At 41.4% G+C, this 22,754-nt stretch overlaps 1 protein-coding gene across 2 annotated transcripts in view; it reads left to right on the plus strand.

Annotated features, from left to right (window-relative positions):
- arhgef28a (Rho guanine nucleotide exchange factor (GEF) 28a) overlaps positions 1-22,754 on the plus strand; it is a 410,055-nt gene that overhangs the window by 249,479 nt on the left and 137,822 nt on the right. For both annotated transcript variants that reach the window (XM_063049236.1, XM_063049238.1), the window contains 4 exons: positions 1,056-1,170; positions 2,596-2,673; positions 8,959-9,001; positions 12,493-12,594. In XM_063049236.1, coding sequence (XP_062905306.1) covers positions 1,056-1,170; positions 2,596-2,673; positions 8,959-9,001; positions 12,493-12,594 — 338 coding nt within the window. The remainder of the gene's footprint in view (positions 1-1,055; positions 1,171-2,595; positions 2,674-8,958; positions 9,002-12,492; positions 12,595-22,754) is intronic.

A 22,754-nucleotide genomic window follows, 5' to 3' on the forward strand; every position in this document is an offset into this window, starting at 1 on the left:
CCATTGACTTCAGTGCAATGGGTTTCAGAGACTACAGAATGTGGGCTCACAGTGAATTTAAATCCATTGCAAAACCCCATGGAAAGTCTGTGGCAAAGTACAAGTGGAAACATAGAAAACCTACAGCACAATACAGGCCCTTTGGCCCACAAAGCCGAACATGTCCTTACCTTAGAAATTACCTGGGGTTACCCATTAGTTAAAGTTAAAGTCTGTCCCAAGCATTATGACCCATCAGGCCGGTGCTTATGCCGGTTTCTGTGGCGTGAAGCAACTGAGAGTACGAGACTCCCCCCCACCCCCCGATAGGACGCCAGTCTATCGCAAGTTTAACCCTCAGCATTTGCCGGTACCCATTTTCAGCTGGGTGGACTGGAGCAGTGTGTGGTTAAGTGCCTTGCTCAAAGACACAACACGCTGCCTTGGCCGAGACTGGAACCCATGACCTTCAGATCATGAGCCCAACGCCCTAACCACTTGGCCACGCGGGACGCATAGGATTACCCATAGCCCTCTATTTAATAAATGTTTACTGCTAATGCAAAAATTAGTTAACATGAACCACGGCTCATTAGTTACAGGGAGAAGCCGGGAACTGGGATTGAGGAGGAGACAGAAAAAAAGGATCAGACGTGATTGAATGGCGGAACAGACTTGATGGGCCAGATGGATTAATTTTGCTCCTATGTCTTATGGTCTTATGGTTATTGAGTTAGTCCATATAATTAATTTATAAATTTATCATTTTATTAGTGACTTCATCTGACGTATTCTAAAACATCTTTTGCAAAATGAATGAGTATAAATGTATATTTTTCATGTTTTATTTCTATAAAGTAGAGTTAATTGCATGGTAATTACTTAATTGGTCATGATAATGAAATATGTTCAAAATCTACCCATGTATTACATGTCAAGTTATCCTTTTGGACATTTTGGGGCAAGTATTCTATTCAGTTCAATGGAACTCAAAGGTCAATGATTATTTTTATTATCTGAAATAGCAATGCCTTGTGAATATTATGTCTGATGTGATTTCCATCTGTTCTCCAAAGGTGTCTGAAGATATTGGAATTCGAATGAGATCATACTCCCTTTCCTCACCTAAAGTGTCACAAAGCAAACCTAGAATCATAAGGGATTTTAGTTTGAGTGATTCCACAATTGAAGGTTAGTGCTAGTAAAAGTCTGAGTAATATATCAAAATATTGAAACATATTTTGGCGTAAATAAGGATTAACTATTCAGTGATTGCTGATATTTTCCATTACAAGCGTTTCTTTAATGGAATAACAAAGCTTCATTCACTATTGCTCAATCCCTCAAAGCCGAGTTGCTTTTGTTATCTGACTAATTCATGGCATTAAAATACAATACTTTAATAGCTTGTTTTCTAAACGTAATACTAACATGTTACTAACAATTTTGGCTGGGTATGAGACAACTACACCATTGGAGTATCAGCCAGATTTGTCAGGAGATAACACCCAGAGGATTGATAACCAGTGAGATGCTAGCTTTGCGTTTTATTAAATGGAACATCATTTGTCTCCTTTTGAATTTAGATAGTTTAAAGGGGCGGAGAAATAGGAAGCTGGCATCTGTGTATTGTGCAACTTCCAGTATCGTCTTGTCAGCTAATAGAAGGCATGTAGGCCCAAATAATGTGGGAGCATGTTACCTTCCCCCTTAGAATAGGCAAGAGGCCATTGAAACTCCAAAGTTAAGTATCTATTATTGATGCCAAATGATTTTATAATGAGAAGCAACATAACTTACACTGTTTTGGATTATGTACTTATTGTATTGGAGATGGTTGAAATTCTGTTGTTACCAAGTAATAAATGTCCTGTTTGCCTCCACTGATATTGTGATCCATCAGTATATCTGTAGATGGGGGTTAATGTATGAAGAGTATTTGATGGCTCTCGGCCTGTACTCATTATAGTTTAAAAGAATGAGTGGGGATCTCATTGAAACCCATCAAATATTGAAAGGCCTAGACAGTGTGGACATGAAGAGAATATTTTCTATAGTGATGGAGTCTAGTATCAGAGGGCACAGTCTCAGTATGCAAGGATGTCCCTTTAGAAAAGAGATGAGGAGGAATTTCTTTACCCAAAGGGTGAATCTGTGAAATTCATTACTACAGATGGCCGTGGAGGCCAAGTCTGAGTATATTTAAAGCGGAGGTTGATAGGTTCTTTATTAGTCAGGGTGTTATTAGAGGGATAATAAATCGCCATGAAGTAGTGGCAGAGCAGATCTGATGTGCTGAATGGGTTAATTCTGCTCCTATGTCTTATGGTCTTATGGTCTCAGATTCAGGAATGCCACTGATTTAAAGGTTTAAAATGACTATGTGAAGACATTTAATAAGCAAGTGATAAAACAGAATGTTGGAATCTAGGAGATTCCAAGCACAGGAACCAATCTAATTTCATCTGTGCTCTCTTCACTGCTCCTTTACAATCCTTATCAGTTATTCTTTATTGATAGCTGATATATTGTGTATCCAGGGAAGTAGGCAGGCATGAATGAACATTCAAATAGATTTTATTTGTTCATTGTGATGAGTCTGTCCCCGCTCTGTAGATGGTGTTCTCAGCAGTGGACGATCCCTTCTTCAGGCGCTCTCCCTGTCTAAGTCAGTCTCTCTGCTACACCACAGTAGTAAGTACCGCTTGCATTTAGATAACGCTATCACACCTCTGCACAGAACTCTGCCTGCTACATTTTCACAGCTTTGTTCTTTGTCTCTGAATGGGCTGCTTTAATTTTAATCAATGCTGTTTAAATTGGAATGAAACATTAAGAGAAGTGTGGCTTCCCTTTGTCATGTGTGTCCTTATTTTATAGTTTGATGCTTTATTTAATTTGGTTATCCATTGTAAACCAGCTTCAACATTTGGAGAACCATATAAGTGACAATTGAGATCTCTTGTTCATTAATCAGTAGTGGTTAAAATAAATTCAAATGAAATGTTGACCTGTAGCTTACATAATTCATGGAGTTTACCAGTTATGTGACAAACACAACATGAGTAACTTGATTAAGACTGTGCAGCTGTCCCAAGGAAAAATAATAAAAATTGGCCTTATTCTTCTCCCTGTCACATTGCCAATTAATATCTGGAACTTCATCTCTATTCTTTTTCCCAGAAATCCTTGCCAAAAGTTCATTGTTCTTTATGTGAACCATCCTAACCTTTTCTTTCTCCGATTTGAACATATGGACAAATCTGGCCTACCTTGAATTACAGCTGTGAACTAACTTTATTACCTGATATTTTCAAAGGTTGGGTAAGATCCCTCTGTAATGTCCTCTTTAAGGCTACAGAAACCGAGTTCCTCTCATCTCTATGATGCAGCCTGTAGACTGGGAATTATCTTTGTGACATATGGTTCATTGCATGCAGAATTTGGATGTTTTCCCTTGTGTCTTGTTAATGAAAGCTAAATGCGTTCTTCCCAGAGAAATATCAATATAGGAGCATGAATGCCTGCCCACTAATTGACAATGTAAGGAGAATAATTGATTCAATGTTTCTGTTTGTGTAACATACCGAGTTCCATTTAATAATCTTGCATGTGTTTCCAAATCATATTTCAACAATATCCATTTTAAAAGAAGTATATCAGGCATCTTGTCTTTAATGTTTTCAGTGTCATATTGACTAAAGCGACTATTTGTTTTGTGGTAATTGCTTTTGATGCCACTGGTGAAAGCTTGCTATTCCCTTTCTGTCGGCTAATGCATTGTTGTTTATTGGGTCTTTGTGATGTGCATGCCAAGTCATGTGATGGCAAAGCGCACCAGCCCATCACCTGGTGTTATAATACTGGATTTAGACTTGATGTCTCCTCCACTAAATAATAGTTTTTAGTCCCGCTTTTGGATAGCTGATCAGCAGAAACAAAAACTCAATTTTAACTTGCACTGTGTTCAGAAAAAGAGATGGACCGGAGGTTCATATGGCAGATAAAATAATACTCCAAGTAGGCTACTTTGTCCCAATATCAACTTTCTCCTTTCCTACTCAGAGGTGGAGTGGGGATACAACACTGCTCCCATCTCCCCTGTCATAACCTGCCACCCCTCACACCCGGCACTCATTAAACATTAAATAAATTTGTTTGGATCCAGGTCATGAACCAGAAGGGGTTTCATTACAAGCGTGCTTCTCTTCCGCACCTCAGGAGGGAGGAGCCTCGGACTACTACTATGCAAGGCTTGCATCCCGTCACCCGTCCCCTCTCCCAAGTATTGTAAGATCGGCACCCCCTCCTATCCGTGACTGCAACAAATGTCCCTGATTTTCTCCCCTCTCCCAAGTATTGTAGGATCGGCACTCCCTCCTATCCTTGACTGCAACAAATGTCCCTGATTTTCTCCCCTCTCCCAAGTATTGTAGGATCGGCACTCCCTCCTATCCTTGACTGCAACAAATGTCCCTGATTTTCTCCCCTCTCCCAAGTATTGTAGGATCGGCACTCCCTCCTATCCTTGACTGCAACAAATGTCCCTGATTTTCTCCCCTCTCCCAAGTATTGTAGGATCGGCACTCCCTCCTATCCTTGACTGCAACAAATGTCCCTGATTTTCTCCCCTCTCCCAAGTATTGTAGGATCGGCACTCCCTCCTATCCTTGACTGCAACAAATGTCCCTGATTTTCTCTGAACTCCCACAACATTCCACCGGCAGCCTTCTGACCACAGACCACAAGGGACGATTTGCAAGGGTCTTCTGGCAGCAAGTATAAATATGCTGCTGTATAAAAGCAACACACATCAAAGTTGCTGGTGAACGCAGCAGGCCAGGCAGCATCTCTAGGAAGAGGCGCAGTCGACGTTTCAGGCCGAGACCCTTCGTCAGGACTAACTGAAGGAAGAGTGAGTAAGGGATTTGAAAGCTGGAGGGGGAGGGGGAGATGCAAAATGATAGGAGAAGACAGGAGGGGGAGGGATGGAGCCGAGAGCTGGACAGGTGATAGGCAAAAGGGGATACGAGAGGATCATGGGACAGGAGGTCCGGGAAGAAAGACAAGGGGGGGGGTGACCCAGAGGATGGGCAAGAGGTATTTTCAGAGGGACAGAGAGAGAAAAAGGAGAGTGAGAGAAAGAATGTGTGCATAAAAATGAGTAACAGATGGGGTACGAGGGGGAGGTGGGGCCTTAGCGGAAGTTAGAGAAGTCGATGTTCATGCCATCAGGTTGGAGGCTACCCAGACGGAATATAATGTGTTGTTCCTCCAACCTGAGTGTGGCTTCATCTTGACAGTAGAGGAGGCCGTGGATAGACATGTCAGAATGGGAATGGGATGTGGAATTAAAATGTGTGGCCACTGGGAGATCCTGCTTTCTCTGGCGGACAGAGCGTAGATGTTCAGCAAAGCGGTCTCCCAGTCTGCGTCGGGTCTCACCAATATATAAAAGGCCACATCGGGAGCACCAGACGCAGTATATCACCCCAGTTGACTCACAGGTGAAGTGATGCCTCACCTGGAAGGACTGTTTGGGGCCCTGAATGGTGGATGCATCTGCTCTCAGGATGAGGCTTTTCATTCTAGGACGAGGACGATGTCTTCATTTTTTAAAGAAAGGGGCTTCCCTTCCTCCACTATCAACTCTGCTCTTAAACGCATCTCCCCCATTTCACGTACATCTGCTCTCACTCCATCCTCCCACCACCCCACTAGGAATAGGGTTCCCCTGGTCCTCACCTACCACCCCACCAGCCTCCGGGTCCAACATATTATTCTCCGTAACTTCCGTCACCTCCAACGGGATCCCACCACTAAGCACATCTTTCCCTCCGCCCCTCTCTCTGCATTCCACAGGGATCGCTCCCTATACAACTCCCTTGTCCATTCGTCCCCCCCCATCCCTCCCCACTGATCTCCCTCCTGGCACTTATCCGTGTAAGCGGAACAAGTGCTACACATGCCCTTACACTTCCTCCCTTACCACCATTCAGGGCCCCAAACAGTCCTTCCAGGTGAGGCATCACTTCACCTGTGAGTCAACTGGGGTGATATACTGCGTCTGGTGCTCCCGATGTGGCCTTTTATATATTGGTGAGACCCGACGCAGACTGGGAGACCGCTTTGCTGAACATCTACGCTCTGTCCGCCAGAGAAAGCAGGATCTCCCAGTGGCCACACATTTTAATTCCACATCCCATTCCCATTCTGACATGTCTATCCACGGCCTCCTCTACTGTAAAGATGAAGCCACACTCAGGTTGGAGGAACAACACCTTATATTCCGTCTGGGTAGCCTCCAACCTGATGGCATGAACATCGGCTTCTCTAACTTCCACTAAGGCCCCACCTCCCCCTCGTACCCCATCTGTTACTCATTTTTATGCACACATTCTTTCTCTCACTCTCCTTTTTCTCCCTCTGTCCCTCTGAATATACCTCTTGCCCATCCCCTGGGTCACCCCCCCTGCCTTGTCTTTCTTCCCATACCTCCTGTCCCATGATCCTCTCGTATCCCCTTTTGCCTATCACCTGTCCAGCTCTCGGCTCTATCCCTCCCCCTCCTGTCTTCTCCTATCATTTTGCATCTCCCCCTCCCCCTCCAGCTTTCAAATCCCTTACTCACTCTTCCTTCAGTTAGTCCTGACGAAGGGTCTCGGCCTGAAACGTCGACTGCGCCTCTTCCTATAGATGCTGCTTGGCCTGCTGCGTTCACCAGCAACTTTGATGTATGTTGCTTGAATTTCCAGCATCTGCAGAATTCCTGTTGTCTGCTGTATAAAAGCTCTCTCTGGGCACTAAGATACTCTAGCCAGTGGAGCACTGCCTTGCAGCATCAGAGCACTAGCTTAAATCCTGACTTTAGATCTCTGCCCATTTTCCCCGTGACTACCTCAGTTTCCTCCAGGAGCTCTGGACTATCCACCCCACTGCTCTTCTTATCCCAAAGATCTATAGATCAATTCATAGTCATAGTCATAGTCATACTTTATTGATCCTGGGGGAAATTGGTTTTTGTTATAGTTGCACCATAAATAATAAATAGTAATAGAACCATAAATAGTTAAATAGTAATATGTAAATTACGCCAGTAAATTATGAAATAAGTCCAGGACCAGCCTATTGGCTCAGGGTGTCTGACCCTCCAAGAGAGGAGTTGTAAAGTTTGATGGCCACAGGCAGGAATGACTTCCTATGACGCTCTGTGCTGCATCTCAGTGGAATGAGTCTCTGGTTGAATGTACCCCTGTGCCCACCCAGTACATTATGTAGTGGATGGGAGACATTGACCAAGATGGCATGCAACTTAGACAGCATTCTCTTTTCAGACACCACCGTCAGAGAGTCCAGTTCCATCCCCACAACATCACTGGCCTTACGAGTGTGTTTGTTGATCCTGTTGGTGTCTGCTACCCTCAGCCTGCTGCCCCAGCACACAACAGCAAACATCATAGCACTGGCCACCACAGACTCGTAGAACATCCTCAGCATCGTCCGGCAGATGTTAAAGGACCTCAGTCTCCTCAGGAAGTAGAGACGGCTCTGACCTCTATTGGCCTCTAGATTACCCTAATGTGTAAGTGAATGGTAGAATCTAGGAGGAGTTGAAAAGAGTGTGGAGAGAATAGAAAATGGAATTAATATTGGGTGAATATGAATGGGTGGTTGATAGTCAGCAAGGTCTTGGTGGGCCCGCAAGGCAGTTTCTTTGCTCTATATCTAAACCTCTACAAGCCCTAGCTGTCCAGTCAGTGTGGTTGGTTGTCAGGCATTACTGTGTAGATTTATTTAACTGAGAACTACCTGTTCTTATTGGTATGTTTCCATTATTATGGCCTTCCATTTCTTAGATTTTTCCTCTCGCATCCTTTGCCACGTGTTAGTGATGACTCGTCTCCCTTCATAGAGAGAGGGAAAGTGAGGGGGGTACCTAATGATTAATTATAACAGAAAATCCTGATGACACATCTGTAGCAGGAGTCAACTATTCTGCTGGGTGCAACTACTCAGAGATGAAAAATAAGCAATCAAAATTCTACAGATTAATAAAGTTAAATACATTGAGCTGCTTGGTCTGAAGGAGGAATCCTACAAAGAATGCGCTAGCAATAAACCACAATTATATCTGGTGGTTGTAGGTAAAATTTCAGTCATTTTCGTCTAACCACAACATCAGCTTGATATATTAAAATCTTCAATTTTGGCGTATGCCTCACAACCCTCCTATATTCATTTTGTATTGCAATCAGCGTTTATGTACTAGGGATCAATTTTGCTTGTCAGGCCTATTAAATGTTGAAAAATTGCGGCAGCACTTCTTATGAGACTTGCAAATAATATGGTCTTCATTAATCTATCAATGGTGATAATGAATTGGTGATTACTTCATAAATCTGCTAGGGATGTGCTTAGAAATGTCCTAAATTTAGGGCAACACTGCCATGTGGGCTTGAGAAGCACTTTTTTCTCTGTTTCAGGTAAGTATGGTTCAGTAAGACTGATTAGATTGAAGAATTCTTAATTGTAAAGATACTTGGTCCTATAGATTTAAGTGTTCATTTCAGCTCATAGGCTGATTTTGCACCAATTTATAAATATCAGTCAGATTGGCCAAGAATGGCTTTTTGCAGGAAACAGTGCTGCTGTAATGATTCTGCCTGGACTGAAATGTCACTTTGGACATAATACAGGAGATTTGACATAAATGTGAATGCATGCCAATGCATTTTTATGCTAAACTTGGAAAACATAAAATATTTTTAGAATATACCATCTTTATCAAGCATACAATCTTTGAAATTCACATGAAGAAATTGAATAACTGGTAAATTTGAGGACACGTAATCAGATATTAATTTTCAAATTTCAAATGTTATGCAGTTTCTTTTGAAGGAAGCTAATTTTAATAAAACTGGCCAAGTGAAAGCAAGCGTAATCTTCTTCTGTAAACATTTCTATATTGCTTTGTTTCAGAACAACGAACCTTCAGTCTACCTGAGCACCCGAAAGAGAAAAGGTACAGTGAAGAACAGAACTCTTATCAGTTAAGCTGTGACACTTGACTTAAGCTAGGCATTTACAAAGCATGACTAAGACAATTCATAATCTACCTCCAGAGGTCCTCAAGGTTTAGATTATAGTAGTTACCAGATTTTACAACATGTGTCTCTGGAGAAGTCCATTACATTTTACACCGACTTTGTTCATTTTGTATCACAGGAGAGGTCAATGTTTATTGACCAACTCCAGTTGACTTTGTATATCCTTGAGAGCATGTTGACTTATGTACTTCATTTGCATACATGTAAGTGTGTATGTGTGTGAACGTGCCTCTCCCTCATTGCTGTTGGCTTTTCATTTCTACCTTTGTTTTGCCTTCTGCCCTCGATATTTTCCCGCTCCAGTTGAGACTGTGCTAGGAAGGCATTTGAAGTCTTTCTTTTGCAATTTGCCCTTTTTCTCTCGTGAATGTTGTGACATCATCAGCTCCTATGTGACTCTTGTAGGTAGTTCATTAAGCTGGCTTTGCTCCTTTTCTGTATCCTTCTCCTGACACTTATGATCTAGGTTCCACTCCGTCCACTGAAGCAGGAGCTCTTTTTCCAATTATTATAACTCAAAGTAGTACAAATCAAGGAAGGAAATCCACCATCTCTATGTCCAAGAAGCATGGCATATTTTCATGTTGATAAATGCTAAATGTTGAACTGGACCCCAGTTATTGTACATGTGCCTATGCAACTCTGCTAAGATTTTTAGTGCATCTCACTCGGGAGGGAGGATTGATTATTGTGTAAATCCTTGAACTTATTCATTCCATGTTTAGTCAATATGCTGATCTCTATATGCTAATGTTCAGGTGCCCATGCTGCTCTTTGGTTGTTACTCATTGATGGTGGCTGGGTCTGTTATTTTGCACTACTTTCCTCATTGAAAATGACACTTTGCAGAAGGATCCGAAGCATTCTAACAAAAGTCATTAATTTCCCACAGACTTCTTGAAAGCAAAGTGTGAAAGGGTCATTCAGTCCATAAAGTCTGCTCCTTCTGCCTAATGTTCAGAGATACATCTAAACGAAGTTAATTCTTTGAGGAACTTTGCGGCCTGTGTCCTAACCAAAACCTGATCACTTATTATCTGTGTGCTCACTGACTTAGTCTGGTGCCCCAGAATTGTAACTCCCCTATTTTCTAATCCTTCTTTGGCCTTGCTTCTCTGCAGCTCTATAATCTCCTGCAGCCATTCAGTCCAGTGAAATCTCTGGTGTTCCTCCAATCCTCTCTTCTTACTCATCTTTTTTTCTTTGGCCCACTGTTAACAACCATGCCTTCGGCTGCCAGCATTCTAAATTCTGCAGTTTCTTCCCAAAACCTCGTAGCCTCCTTTAATGCTCCTTTTATGACAAACTCTTGATCATAGGCTGTGATGTTAGTAGTATCTTATTTTCTGAAAATGTCCTGACTAAGCATCTTGCGCTACTTCATTACATTAGAGGCACTAAATGACCGTAAACAATATTGTAGTTTTAATATTAACAGTTTTCCAGGTTTCATTGTGATTTCCTGTAATGTAGGTTTAAAAAAATCAGGTGAAATGAGAATCTTTCTTATCAAAAATCAAAGTAAATTGGAGTGTCCAGAGTCCAAAATACTCAAGGTTTAATTGTACATCATTGGTAAAACAATTCTGGGGAAACAAAATGAAAGGTCACTTTCAGTTAAGTCATGTTGATTTAAAATGGGGAAAACAGTTGCATCCGTACATGAGAAAATCAAGATTGATGATTCCAGGCTTTTAGATTCTAACCCAGCTTTTAAGATGTATCTGCCGAAGCTGGACTGCAATAAAAACCATTAATCATATCGAAACATGCAGTGAGAAGGCTGCTTTCCAGAATGGTGGCACTGAGGCATGCACTTTAAACCAATGAGAGTTTGGTGCTCTCAGGTGTACAGTAAGTAAATAGTATAGTTGACTACACCTTTGCAAAAATGTTTTTGAATGACCAATGATTGCATTTTAATGCTATTCACCACACTTTCAGTAAGACACACCTATTTCAAAATTCTCTTTATACTGTGCATAATTTATACATTTTCATGTTAAATGCTGTCATTCAGTCATGGGGAGTTGCAGGATTAGAAGAAAAGCTATTAGGTGAGTCCCTATAAATTCTCTCTATCATCTTCCCTATGAGACTGTCGTCTATTCTTTCATATCTTTTACACTGTTTGAGTTTACATTTTCTATGGGAAGATTTTTTTTAGATGCTTACCAGAAAAAGCAAGGCAATAAAATCTATACTGTCTTCATCACTGCTCCAATTCCTGCATCTGTAATCTTGATTCTAATGTTTCTGGAGTAATGCTCAAATACCTTGAATGAGATTTTAGTTTGGCTGATTTTACCATTGTTCATGGATATCCTTTCTATAGTATGAAGGTATAACTGTACAAAATAAGTTTGATGTGCTTAACCCATTATTTGTTGAGCATACTCATTTTCACCCCCGAGATGTTTTATTTATCTGTCTAGATTTCATAAAGGGTAGTTAGTTTTCATTCTAGCTAATTCATGATCTGTTGTTGATTTTTGTAAACTATCCATCATTACCCTCTCATGTGATATATCCTGAGGCCTTGAATTCCATCCGTATATGTTCATACTTGTTTCTCTTCCTTGCTTTCATTATCCTGCATCCATTTCATAATAAATGTTACATATATATTCTTCGTTCTTCCACTTTTCCAGTCCATCTTGATCCCTTACTTATCTACTGCCTGATTGCTTTAAAATCCATATCCAAATTTGAACTTAGTTGGAAGCCTAGGTAGACTTGTTTCTGGCAACAGCAATAGTCCTGACTGTCAATCCAGCTCGCAAAGCCATATATCTTGATGCACTTTTCTTTGCCATATAGAATGGAAGATTAACAGTGATATGAACTGATTGAACAAAATTACCAATTTTTATGCTTTATGTATTTCTAATGATTTTCTTGAATCAATTTTCACCGATCTCAGACACTGGCGTTTAGCACCTATCTTAGCTACCTAGTGGATTAGTTGCTTGTTTAGCTTGGGCTATTTATCGATTGCCGCATCATAACTTTTGTTTGCACATTTTATTGCACACCATGCAGTTAGTATAGCAGCATATAACCATTTGAAAATATAGCTACAAAAAGCCTTGTCATTATTAAACATCATTTGTTATTCAGAATAGTGAGTGCCTTCAATGGGTCACAGTATTTTGTTTAATTATTTTAAAATTAAGTTATTCAGCCAACTTGATCTCTTAGTAAGCAAATGACACAAAAATGGCAATCTGCTTTGAAAACAAAAGGAATTTTTCCTCAGAGTTGGAAAATATAATTTGGTTACAGGTGATCTGCAGTGATAACAAACAAGGTGTTTGTAATGACAAAATGGAATTTAATATTCTGGAGTTCTGTTGATTATATTTCTTATTACAGAAAAAAATCAGGAATTTGTCATTTTCTGTAGGGAACTTAGTTTTCGCAAGCGGGCACAGTCAGCTGATGAGGAAGGCTGTTCGGAGCTAGCAGACTCGCTGCAGCATCTGACATTATCGGAGTTTCTTAAAGAGTATGTTTCAGTCCTCTAATAATCTGTATCAATGTGAAGTAATGTCCATCTGTTTTAATCTGATTACTAAACACTTCTAACCTTTCTCAAACTCTGGAAACATTCCCTCTGGGACCATTTAGGTGCCGGAACAGATTTTCTATTGACCAGCTTCTTGATGACCAAAGATAGAATTTGCATTCCTTATTGTAGGAGAGAATTCCACCCATAATTAAAACACAGAACAGTACAGGATAGGAATGGACCCATGATGTTTGCGCATGATCAAACATGATGCCAAATTAAGCTAAGTCTCTTCAGCCTGCACATTGTCCATTCCATACCCTTCCATTCCCTGCATATTCCTGTGTCTAACTAACAGTCTTAAATTGTATCTGCTTCCACCACTACCCCTGGAAGAACATTCTAGGCACCTCCACTCAGTGTTTTAAAGAAAACTTGCCTCATGCATCCCTTTAAACATAACCCCCTCTTACCTCAAACAGATATATTCTAGTTCTTGACGTCTCTACCCTGGGCAAAAATATTCTGACCATCTGCCCCTATCTAACCATCTATCAGGTTTCGCCACAGTTTCAGAGCAAGCCACACAAGTTTGTCCAACCTCTCGTTACGACTAATACCCTCTAATCCAGGCAGGTCCTTCACCTTTCACCATCTTCACCCTTTCCACATCCTGTAGAAGAGCAACCCAGAACAGGATTATTATATGAATTGCTGCAGTGATGCTAGTATGTTCAATTGCTAAAAAAAACAGAAAAACCTCTGGTCTGCCATTGTTTGGAGAAGTCAGGTCGGACTAAAAGTGTTTGACAGCCAACTGCTCAAAATTAGGTGTTTCAAAACTGAGCTAACTTACTTTATTTAAAGAAGATTTATGCAAAATTGCTTCATGTATTTATCTGGCATTAAATTTTAAAAGCAAATGATCCCATCAGTCAAATCTAATTATTGGTGGGTAATACCTTATGGTTTTTATTGACACAAGTACTAGTTGCTAAATCATCAGCCATTGATAAATAGTTTTGAACTATTGACTTCACATGAATAGTCACTTTATATAACAATCAGACTGCTACTTACAAAATAAAATAAAATGTTAATATGTAAATATTGTGTAAAATATAAAAGGTAACTATTAAAAAACTCTTTTTAATTTTCTCCTCACAAATATGAAAATAGTTTTTATTCTTAATCATGCAAGGACCCTATTGTTAAAATTGTGTGGCTTATCCTCTGAGAAATGGCCAACCAGGGTGAAAGGAAAGTTCAAAGAAGCAGGAACATGTACTGAAATTATGCATCCCAGGCAATACACTGTCATAGGTATGGGAACATTACTTCACTATATACATAGTCCTGCTCGTTAATGTTTCTTAGTCCTTACTGCTCAGTGTCCGAATGACTGCATGTACTTCCAGCAATACCAAGTGCACAATGATATGCCGAAGTTCTTGACTTTGATTATAACGATGACACAAGATTAGTCCCAGTTAAACAGTGAGACAGCCGTATGAGAGTGTTGACTTGGCTAGTGATTGCACTGCCATAAGTTTGCGGCCATCTTTTCTATTAAGACATGAAGGTGATAGCAGCCCTAGTTGAGCAACACATACAAAATGCTGGAGGAACCCAGTAAGTCAGGCAGCATCTATGGAGGGAATAAACAGCTGATATTTCGAGCTGAGACATTTCATCATGACTAGAGAGGAAGGGGCTGAAGCCAGAATAAGAAGGTAGGGGGATGGGGAAGAAGTACAAGCTGGCAGGTGACAGGTGAGACCAGGTGAGGGGAAAAGATGGATGAGTGGGGGAGGGAGGATGAAGTAAGAAGCTGGGAATTCATAGATTAACGTGGTTAAGGGCTGAGGACGAAGGAATCTAATTGGAGAGGACAGTGGACCATGGAAGAAGGGGAAGGAGGTTGGGAAGCAGGGGACAGGACAGGTGAGCAGAAGTGACAGTCCTAGTTGATAATGTTGATTTTTTACTGATGGTGATGGTTCTCATTCTATGGAGTATGTAAACATGCGTAAAGACCTGCTTTTCCCCTTCCATCACGATGTTCTGATCCATGTATTTTTTTCTCTAGAATCTCCAGATGCAATATTTCACATTTATGTGGATCTTTTTCTGTTATGTTATTCATTCCTCTATTCAAATTCAGAATGGAAACTGTCCCTACATTACTGTGCAGCTATACATTGTTTCTATCAGAACAGTTTGTATGCATGGTGAACCTTATTTTTATTTTTATATCAGAATCAGAATCAGGTTTATTATCACCGGCATGTGTTGTGAAATTTATTAACTTAGCAGCAGCAGTTCAATGCGATACATAATATAGAAGAAAATAAATAACTAAAAATAAGTAAATCAATTATAGTACATGTATATTAAATAGATTAAAAATCATGCAAAAAATAATATATTTAAAAAGCGAGGTAGTGTTCATGGGTTCAATGTCCATTTAGGAATTGGATGGCAGAGGGAAAGAAGCTGTTCCTGAATCACTGAGTGTGTGCCTTCAAGCTTCTGTATCTCCTGCCTGATGGTGACAGTGAGAAAAGGGCATGCCCTGGATGCTGGAGGTCCTTAATAATGGACGCTGCCTTTCTGAGACAATGCTCCTTGAAGTTGTTCTGGGTAATTTGTAGACTAGTGCCCAAGATGGAGCTGACTACATTTACGACCCTCTGCAGCTTCTTTCAGTCCTGTGCAGTAGCCTCCCCCCACATACCAGACAGTGATGCAGCCCGTCAGAATACTCTCCATGGTACAACTATAGAAGTTTTTGAGTGTTTTTGTTCTCTTCAAACTCCTAATGAAGTATAGTTGCTGACTTGCCTTCTTTATAGCTGCATCAGTATGTTGGGACTAGGTTAGGTCCTCATAGATCTTGACACCCAGGAACTTGAAACTGCTCACTCTCTCCACTTCTGATCCCGCTATGAGGATTGGTATGTGTTCCTTTATCTTGCCCTTCTTGAAGTTCACAATCAGCTCTTTCGTCTGACTGATGTTGAGTGCAAAGTTGTTTCTGCAATGCCACTTCACTGATTGGTATACCTCGCTCCTCTCGTCTCCATCTGAGGTTCTACCAACAATAGTTGTATCAACAGCAAATTTATAGATGGTATTTGAGCTATGCCTAGCCACATAGTATGGGTATAGAGAGAGTAGAACAGTGGGCTAAGCACACACCCCTGAGGCGCACCAGTGGTGATTGTCAGTGAGGAGGAGATATTATCACCATTCTTCACAGACTGTGGTCTTCCAGTTAAGAAGCTGAGGATCAATTGCAGAGGGAGGTACAGAGGCCCATGTTCTGTAACTTATCAATCAGTAATGGAGGAATGATGGTGTTAAATGCTCAGCTACAGTCGATGAACAGCCTCCTGACATCAGTGTTTGTATTGTCCAGGTGGTCTAAGGCCATGTGAAGAGCCATTGAGATTGCATCTGCCATTGACCTATTGTGGCGATAGGCAAATTGCAGTGGGTCAAGGCCCTTGCTGAGTCAGGCGTTCAGTCTAGTCATGAGCAACCTCTCAAAGCATTTCATCACTGTAGATAAATCTTGCCAGCGCCACCTTGAAGGCAAATGAAAAAGCCCTATCTTAGACACTTTCATATTTAACATGGCACCTACTATTTCATGCTGTTGTTCTTTCTTGAACTAGAAACCTATTACTAACTCCACTATTTTATACTATGAAGTACTAAATTTTCCTCTCCACTTGTTCTGTGTCTTTGTCTTGTAGCAGAAGCAGGCTGTTTTAGGAATTCTGTGGATCATTGACTGAGATTAAATGTCTCCTCAGATTTGCTATCTCTGATGATTCCTCATGTCCCCATGACCTGGAGAGCTTCAGAGAAGGTCTTCTGAAAGCAGGGGGACTTCATAGTCCTCATATCGTCCACCATGATTTTACAAGGGACATTTTTCATCTGTCCTCAAGAAAGCCTAGTGTTGGTTTAATGAAGCTAGGATATTTGTGAACCTATTTTGTATAGAATATATAATGTATAGAGATATAGAGAATAGGAGGAATGGGCTATTCAGCCCCTGACCCTCCTGTGCACCAAATTTACCATATAATAGAACATAGAATAGTACAGCACAGTACAACCCTTCGGCCCACAATGTTGTGCCGACCCTCAAACCCTGCCTCCCATATAAGCCCCCACCTTAGATTCCTCCATATACCTGTCTAGTAGTCTCTTAAACTTCACTAGTGTATCTGCCTCCACCACTGACTCAGGCAGTTCATTCCACGCACCAACCACTCTCTGAGTAAAAAACCTTTCTCTAATATCCCCCTTGAACTTCCCACCCCTTACCTTAAAGCCATGTCCTCTTGTATTGAGCAGTAGTGCCCTGGGGAAGAGGCGCTGGCTATCCACTCTATCTATTCCTCTTATTATCTTGTAAACCTCTATCATGTCTCCTCTCATCCTCCTTCTCTCCAAAGAGTAAAGCCCTAGCTCCCTTAATCTCTGATCATAATGCATACTTTCTAAACCAGGCAGCACCCTGGTAAATCTCCTCTGTACCCTTTCCAATGCTTCCACATCCTTCCTATAGTGAGGTGACCAGAACTGGACACAATACTCCAAGTGTGGCCTAACCAGAGTTTTATAGAGCTGCATCATTACATCGCAACTCTTAAACTCTATCCCTCGACTTATGAAAGCTAACACCCCATAAACTTTCTTAACTACCCTATCCACCTGTGAAGCAACTTTCAGGGATCTGTGGACATGTACCCCGAGATTCCTGTGCTCCTCCACACTACCAAGTATCCTGCCATTTACTTTGTACTCTGCCTTGGAGTTTGTCCTTCCAAAGTGTACCACCTCACACTTCTCCGGGTTGAACTCCATCTGCCACTTCTCAGCCCACTTCTGCATCCTATCAATGTCTCTCTGCAATCTTTGACAATCCTCTACACTATCTACAACACTACCAACCTTTCTGTCGTCTGCAAACTTGCTAACCCACCCTTCTACCCCCACATCCAGGTCGTTAATAAAAATCACGAAAAGTAGAGGTCCCAGAACAGATCCTTGTGGGACACCACTAGTCACAATCCTCCAATCTGAATGTACTCCCTCCACCACCACCCTCTGTCTTCTGCAGGCAAGCCAATTCTGAATCCACCTGGCCAAACTTCCCTGGATCCCATGCCTTCTAACTTTCTGAATAAGCCTACCGTGTGGAACCTTGTCAAATGCCTTACTAAAATCCATATAGATCACATCCACTGCACTACCCTCATCTATATGCCTGGTCACCTCCTCAAAGAACTCTATCAGGCTTGTTAGACATGATCTGCCCTTCACAAAGCCATGTTGACTGTCCCTGATCAGACCATGATTCTCTAAATGCCTATAGATCCTATCTCTAAGAATCTTTTCCAACAGCTTTCCCACCACAGACGTAAGGCTCACTGGTCTATAATTACCCGGACTATCCCTACTACCTTTTTTGAACAAGGGAACCACATTCGCCTCCCTCCAATCCTCTGGTACCATTTCCGTGGACAACGAGGATATAAAGATCCTAGCCAGAGGCTCAGCAATCTCTTCTCTCGCCTCGTGGAGCAGCCGGGGGAATATTCCGTCAGGCCCCGGGGACTTATCTGTCCTAATGTATTTTAACAACTCCAACACCTCCTCTCCCTTAATATCAGCATGCTCCAGAACATCAACCTCACTCATATTGTCCTCACCATCATCAAGTTCCCTCTCATTGGTGAATACCGAAGAGAAGTATTCATTGAGGACCTCGCTCACTTCCACAGCGTCCAGGCACATCTTCCCACCTTTATCTCTAATTGGTCCTACCTTCACTCCTGTCATCCTTTTTTTCTTCACATAATTGAAGAATGCCTTGGGGTTTTCCTTTACCCTACTTGCCAAGGCCTTCTCATGCCCCCTTCTTGCTCTTCTCAGCCCCTTCTTAAGCTCCTTTCTTGCTTCCCTATATTCCTCAATAGACCCATCTGATCCTTGCTTCCTAAACCTCATGTATGCTGCCTTCTTCCTCCTGACTAGATTTTCCACCTCACTTGTCACCCATGGTTCCTTCACCCTACCATTCTTTATCTTCCTCACCGGGACAAATTTATCCCTTACATCCTGCAAGAGATCGCTAAACATCGACCACATGTCCATAGTATATTTCCCTGCAAAAACATCATCCCAATTCACACCCGCAAGTTCTAGCCTTATAGCCTCATAATTTGTCTTTCCCCAATTAAAAATTTTCCTGTCCTCTTTGATTCTGTCCTTTTCCATGATAATTATAAAGGCCAGGGAGCAGTGGTCACTGTCCCCCAGATGCTCACCCACTGAGAGATCTGTGACCTGACCCGGTTCATTACCTGGTACTAGATCTAGTATGGCATTCCCCCTGGTCGGCCTGTCCACATACTGTGACAGGAATCCATCCTGGACACACTTAACAAATTCTGCCCCATCTAAACCCTTGGAACTAATCAGGTGCCAATCAATATTAGGGAAGTTAAAGTCACCCATGATAACAACCCTGTTATTTTTGTACCTTTCCAAAATCTGCCTCCCAATCTGCTCCTCTGTATCTCTGCTGCTACCAGGGGGCCTATAGAATACCCCCAGTAGAGTAACTGCTCCCTTCCTGTTCCTTTGCATCCATCTCTATACTACAATATATTCCTGCTCACTATCTTCCCATACCCCCGATACCATTTTGTGTCCAGAAATCTGCCCGCTGCCTGAATAAATATATTGAGTAACTTGTCCTGGACAGCATTCTGTGGCAGAGAATTACACAGTCTCATCATCCTCTCAGTGAAGTAGTTCCAAATATCATGCCCTTTAATCTGAGACTGTGTGTCCTCATTCTAGATGCCTCAGCAATGGCAAATGGTCTGTCTAGTCTTGTCAAAATTTTGTTTGTTTCAATGAAATCCTCTCTGGCCCTTCTAAACCCTGGCAAATGCAATCCTAGTCTACCTAACCTCTCCTGGTCCAGTGGTTTTGGTCTCCTTACTTAAAAATGGATATATGCAGGAATCAATCTACTGAGTGCTTTTGTTACACTTGGTGTTTGGCAAGAATATTCTTTCTTGGGTAAGGAGACAAAAACTGCACATAATGCACTAAGCACAATCTCGACAAGGCCCTATACCTTGTACATGGCATGTGTGGATGGTTACATGCTCTCAAGGCCATCTGCAGTGAAAGCACCATAGATCTATTGCACTGAGAGCTGAAATCAGCAGTCAGAACCACTGGAAGGAATATTCAAAAATATCTACAATCATCTCTCTGCACCTCTCCGTCCTTGACATGAGTGTCCTTGAGTCCATTCCACAGCAACCTATTCAAGGCAGCTTTGCTGCCATTCCTGACAGGCAAAAAGTCAAATGTCCGTTTTGACTAAATGATAACAAGTATTTGGGAGCAGACTGTATGGCCACAAAAGTCATAAACTTTGACTGTGATGAGCACAAATGCATGAACTTACTTCATCTGGGAAGAAGAGTATGTTTCAGGAGCCTCAGAGATGCTGTAATTGTCACTATCTTACAGGAGGAGACCAGTCGAACTGTGGTAACAATGCATTCACTGTTACCTCCTTTAGGATGAAAATCGTCAGGCCCTGGGGTTTTCATTTATCAGCCTCCAGTAATTTCACCAACATTATTTTCTCACCATGTTCCTATTTGTGAAACTCATAAAATTATTAGTTCCCTATTATTAATTCCCTAAAATTATTAGTCGTCTTCTGTGAAGATAGAACCAAGGTGTTTATTTAATTGCTGTATCATTTCCTGTCCCCATTATGAATTTCCATGTTTCTGACAATAATTGTCTTCAGTAGTCATTTCTTTAAATGTGTTAGCAGGAACATCTACAGTTCACTTTCGTGCCCCTTTCAGCATTATTCCCATCCTCCTATTATTTTCTTATCAATTTCTTGACCCTTTTTTCTGGAGTTTAATTTGCACTCACTCCTCAGCTTTGCTGCATTGACAATCTTACATGAATCTTCTGTGGATTAAATACCTTCCTTAGCTTCATTTAGTAAACCTTGGTTACATTACTGCCCTTTTGTATTTTATGATAGATAGGAATTTTTAACTATTATAGTATCTATATTTAAAAGCTCATTATTCTTTATCCATTGCCTTGAATGCCTTGATCTAAAATGACCAGCTCACTCCTCCTACCTTGATAGTTTCCCTTATTTGGATTTAGAAGCCCAGATTCAGATTGAATGTTTTCACTTTTCATTGTATCGAGTCATGTTTCAGCTGCGTAAAAGATTGGTTAAGCCACATTTGGAGTATTGTGTGCAATTCTGATCGCTGCATTACAGGAAGGATGTGAGGGCAGTGGAGGGGGTGTTGAAGAGGTTCGCCAGGATGCTATCTGGTTAAGAGAGTTTTACCTATAAGGAGTGGTTATACGTACTGGAATTGTTTCCTCTCGAGCTCTGGAGGCAGAAGAACAACCTGCAAAAGGTGTATAAAATAATGAGAGGCATAGGAGGGGTAGATGGTCTTTTTACCAGAATGGAAACATCAGACATTGGAGAGAATAGGCTTGAGGTGAGATAGCTTTCTGCACCATAAACAGCAACTGCTAATTTAGTGTCATCTGCAAACTTACTGGTCAACTTGTGCATTCACATCCAAATCATTTATATAAATAACAAATAACAGGGGTCCCAACTGAGACCCCAAACTCCTTTCATCCACCTTGTTACAGATGCTTTGAGCATTTAGATGCAGCACCTTGGATTTATGTTATTTCAACCTCTTAATCATTTTATTTTGCACAATGAACCTGTTTGCCTTGTTGCCATTTCCTTTTGCCCAGATCCTGTCTGTCAACAAGCAGCGCATTGGTTTTGCTGCTGACTCACAACTACAGTACCTCAGGTTCAATGCTAACCTCCGGTGCAGCCTATTTGAGCTTGTACATTCTCCCTGTAGCAACGTAGGATTCTCACAGGCACTTTCTCTTCTTCATTTCCTCCTGCATACTAAACATGAGCTAGTTGTAAGGTTAACTGGCTGCTGCAAATTGCTCCCAGTGCAGGTGCCTGATGGGAGAATCCGGCTGAGTGTTTGGGGATGAAGGGGAAGATGTTCGTAAGCATGTGTAACAGAATATGTCAGAGGAAATAAGTGAGGGAATGGGATTGCTCTGAGTGCTGGCAGAGTTTGAATGGGCTGAATGGTCTTAGTCATAGAACACTATAGCACAGAAACAGGCCCTTCAACCCCTTTAGTCTGTGCCAAACAATTATTCACCCTAGTAACTATTATTCTGTCTTCTGCTATGTCATAAGGAATTATGAAAATGCACTCTTACTAATATGTACTTTCCCTTTCCTAACATGAGCTAGTTGTTCTTTTCCAGATGACTTTCCTGCTCTGCTTCCTAGTTCCTTCCTTACATTCTAGATTTCCTTAAATTACAACCCCAATGCCACAATGCACACTCATTTAGTTCAAAGTGTTATTTATTTTCCTACTTCATTTGTTAAAATGCTGGTCCCAGAATGGTTCAGGGCCGGTGAGTACTAATAGCAAAACTTCTCCCGTGGCATCCGTAAAACCATGGATTCAACACTCTGATATATTAACCTGCTGCTAATGTGCTCATGGTTTAGGTAATAATCCAGAAATAATTACTTTTGTGTTTCTGCTTTTTCATTTTCTTTCTCTCAGTAGAACTTCTTTGTTAATTTTCATTATATCATTGTTATCTCCGTGCACCATCAAGCATAGGTACCTGTGAGAGTTGGATCTAGTTCTTCCCATTCTGTTCCAATCTAGCCTAAGGTGACATTCCTGAGTATTATAAGTACCCTTATGGCCTCTTTCTTAATTGGAGGTGACTGCGTCTATCCCCGAACTGGATAGAACATCTTTCCTTTGATCTCACCACACTTGAATGGCATCTTGTACCATGATTCAGAGGACAGTTAGTTCATTCCCCACATAGTCTCCACTTTTACCCGCAGGGCTTGCAAAAACCTCAGATCAATTGGACAAGTGCAGGGGCCCAGGCCTCTGTAGTACTCTCATCACGATCCTGAACTTGCCTTGCTGGCAGTCCTGTTCCTGACTGTATGTCAATTTCAAAGTGTGACTACCCCC

The sequence above is a fragment of the Mobula hypostoma genome, chromosome 5 (genome assembly GCF_963921235.1).
Source record: "Mobula hypostoma chromosome 5, sMobHyp1.1, whole genome shotgun sequence".
Taxonomy (NCBI): Eukaryota; Metazoa; Chordata; class Chondrichthyes; order Myliobatiformes; family Myliobatidae; genus Mobula; species Mobula hypostoma.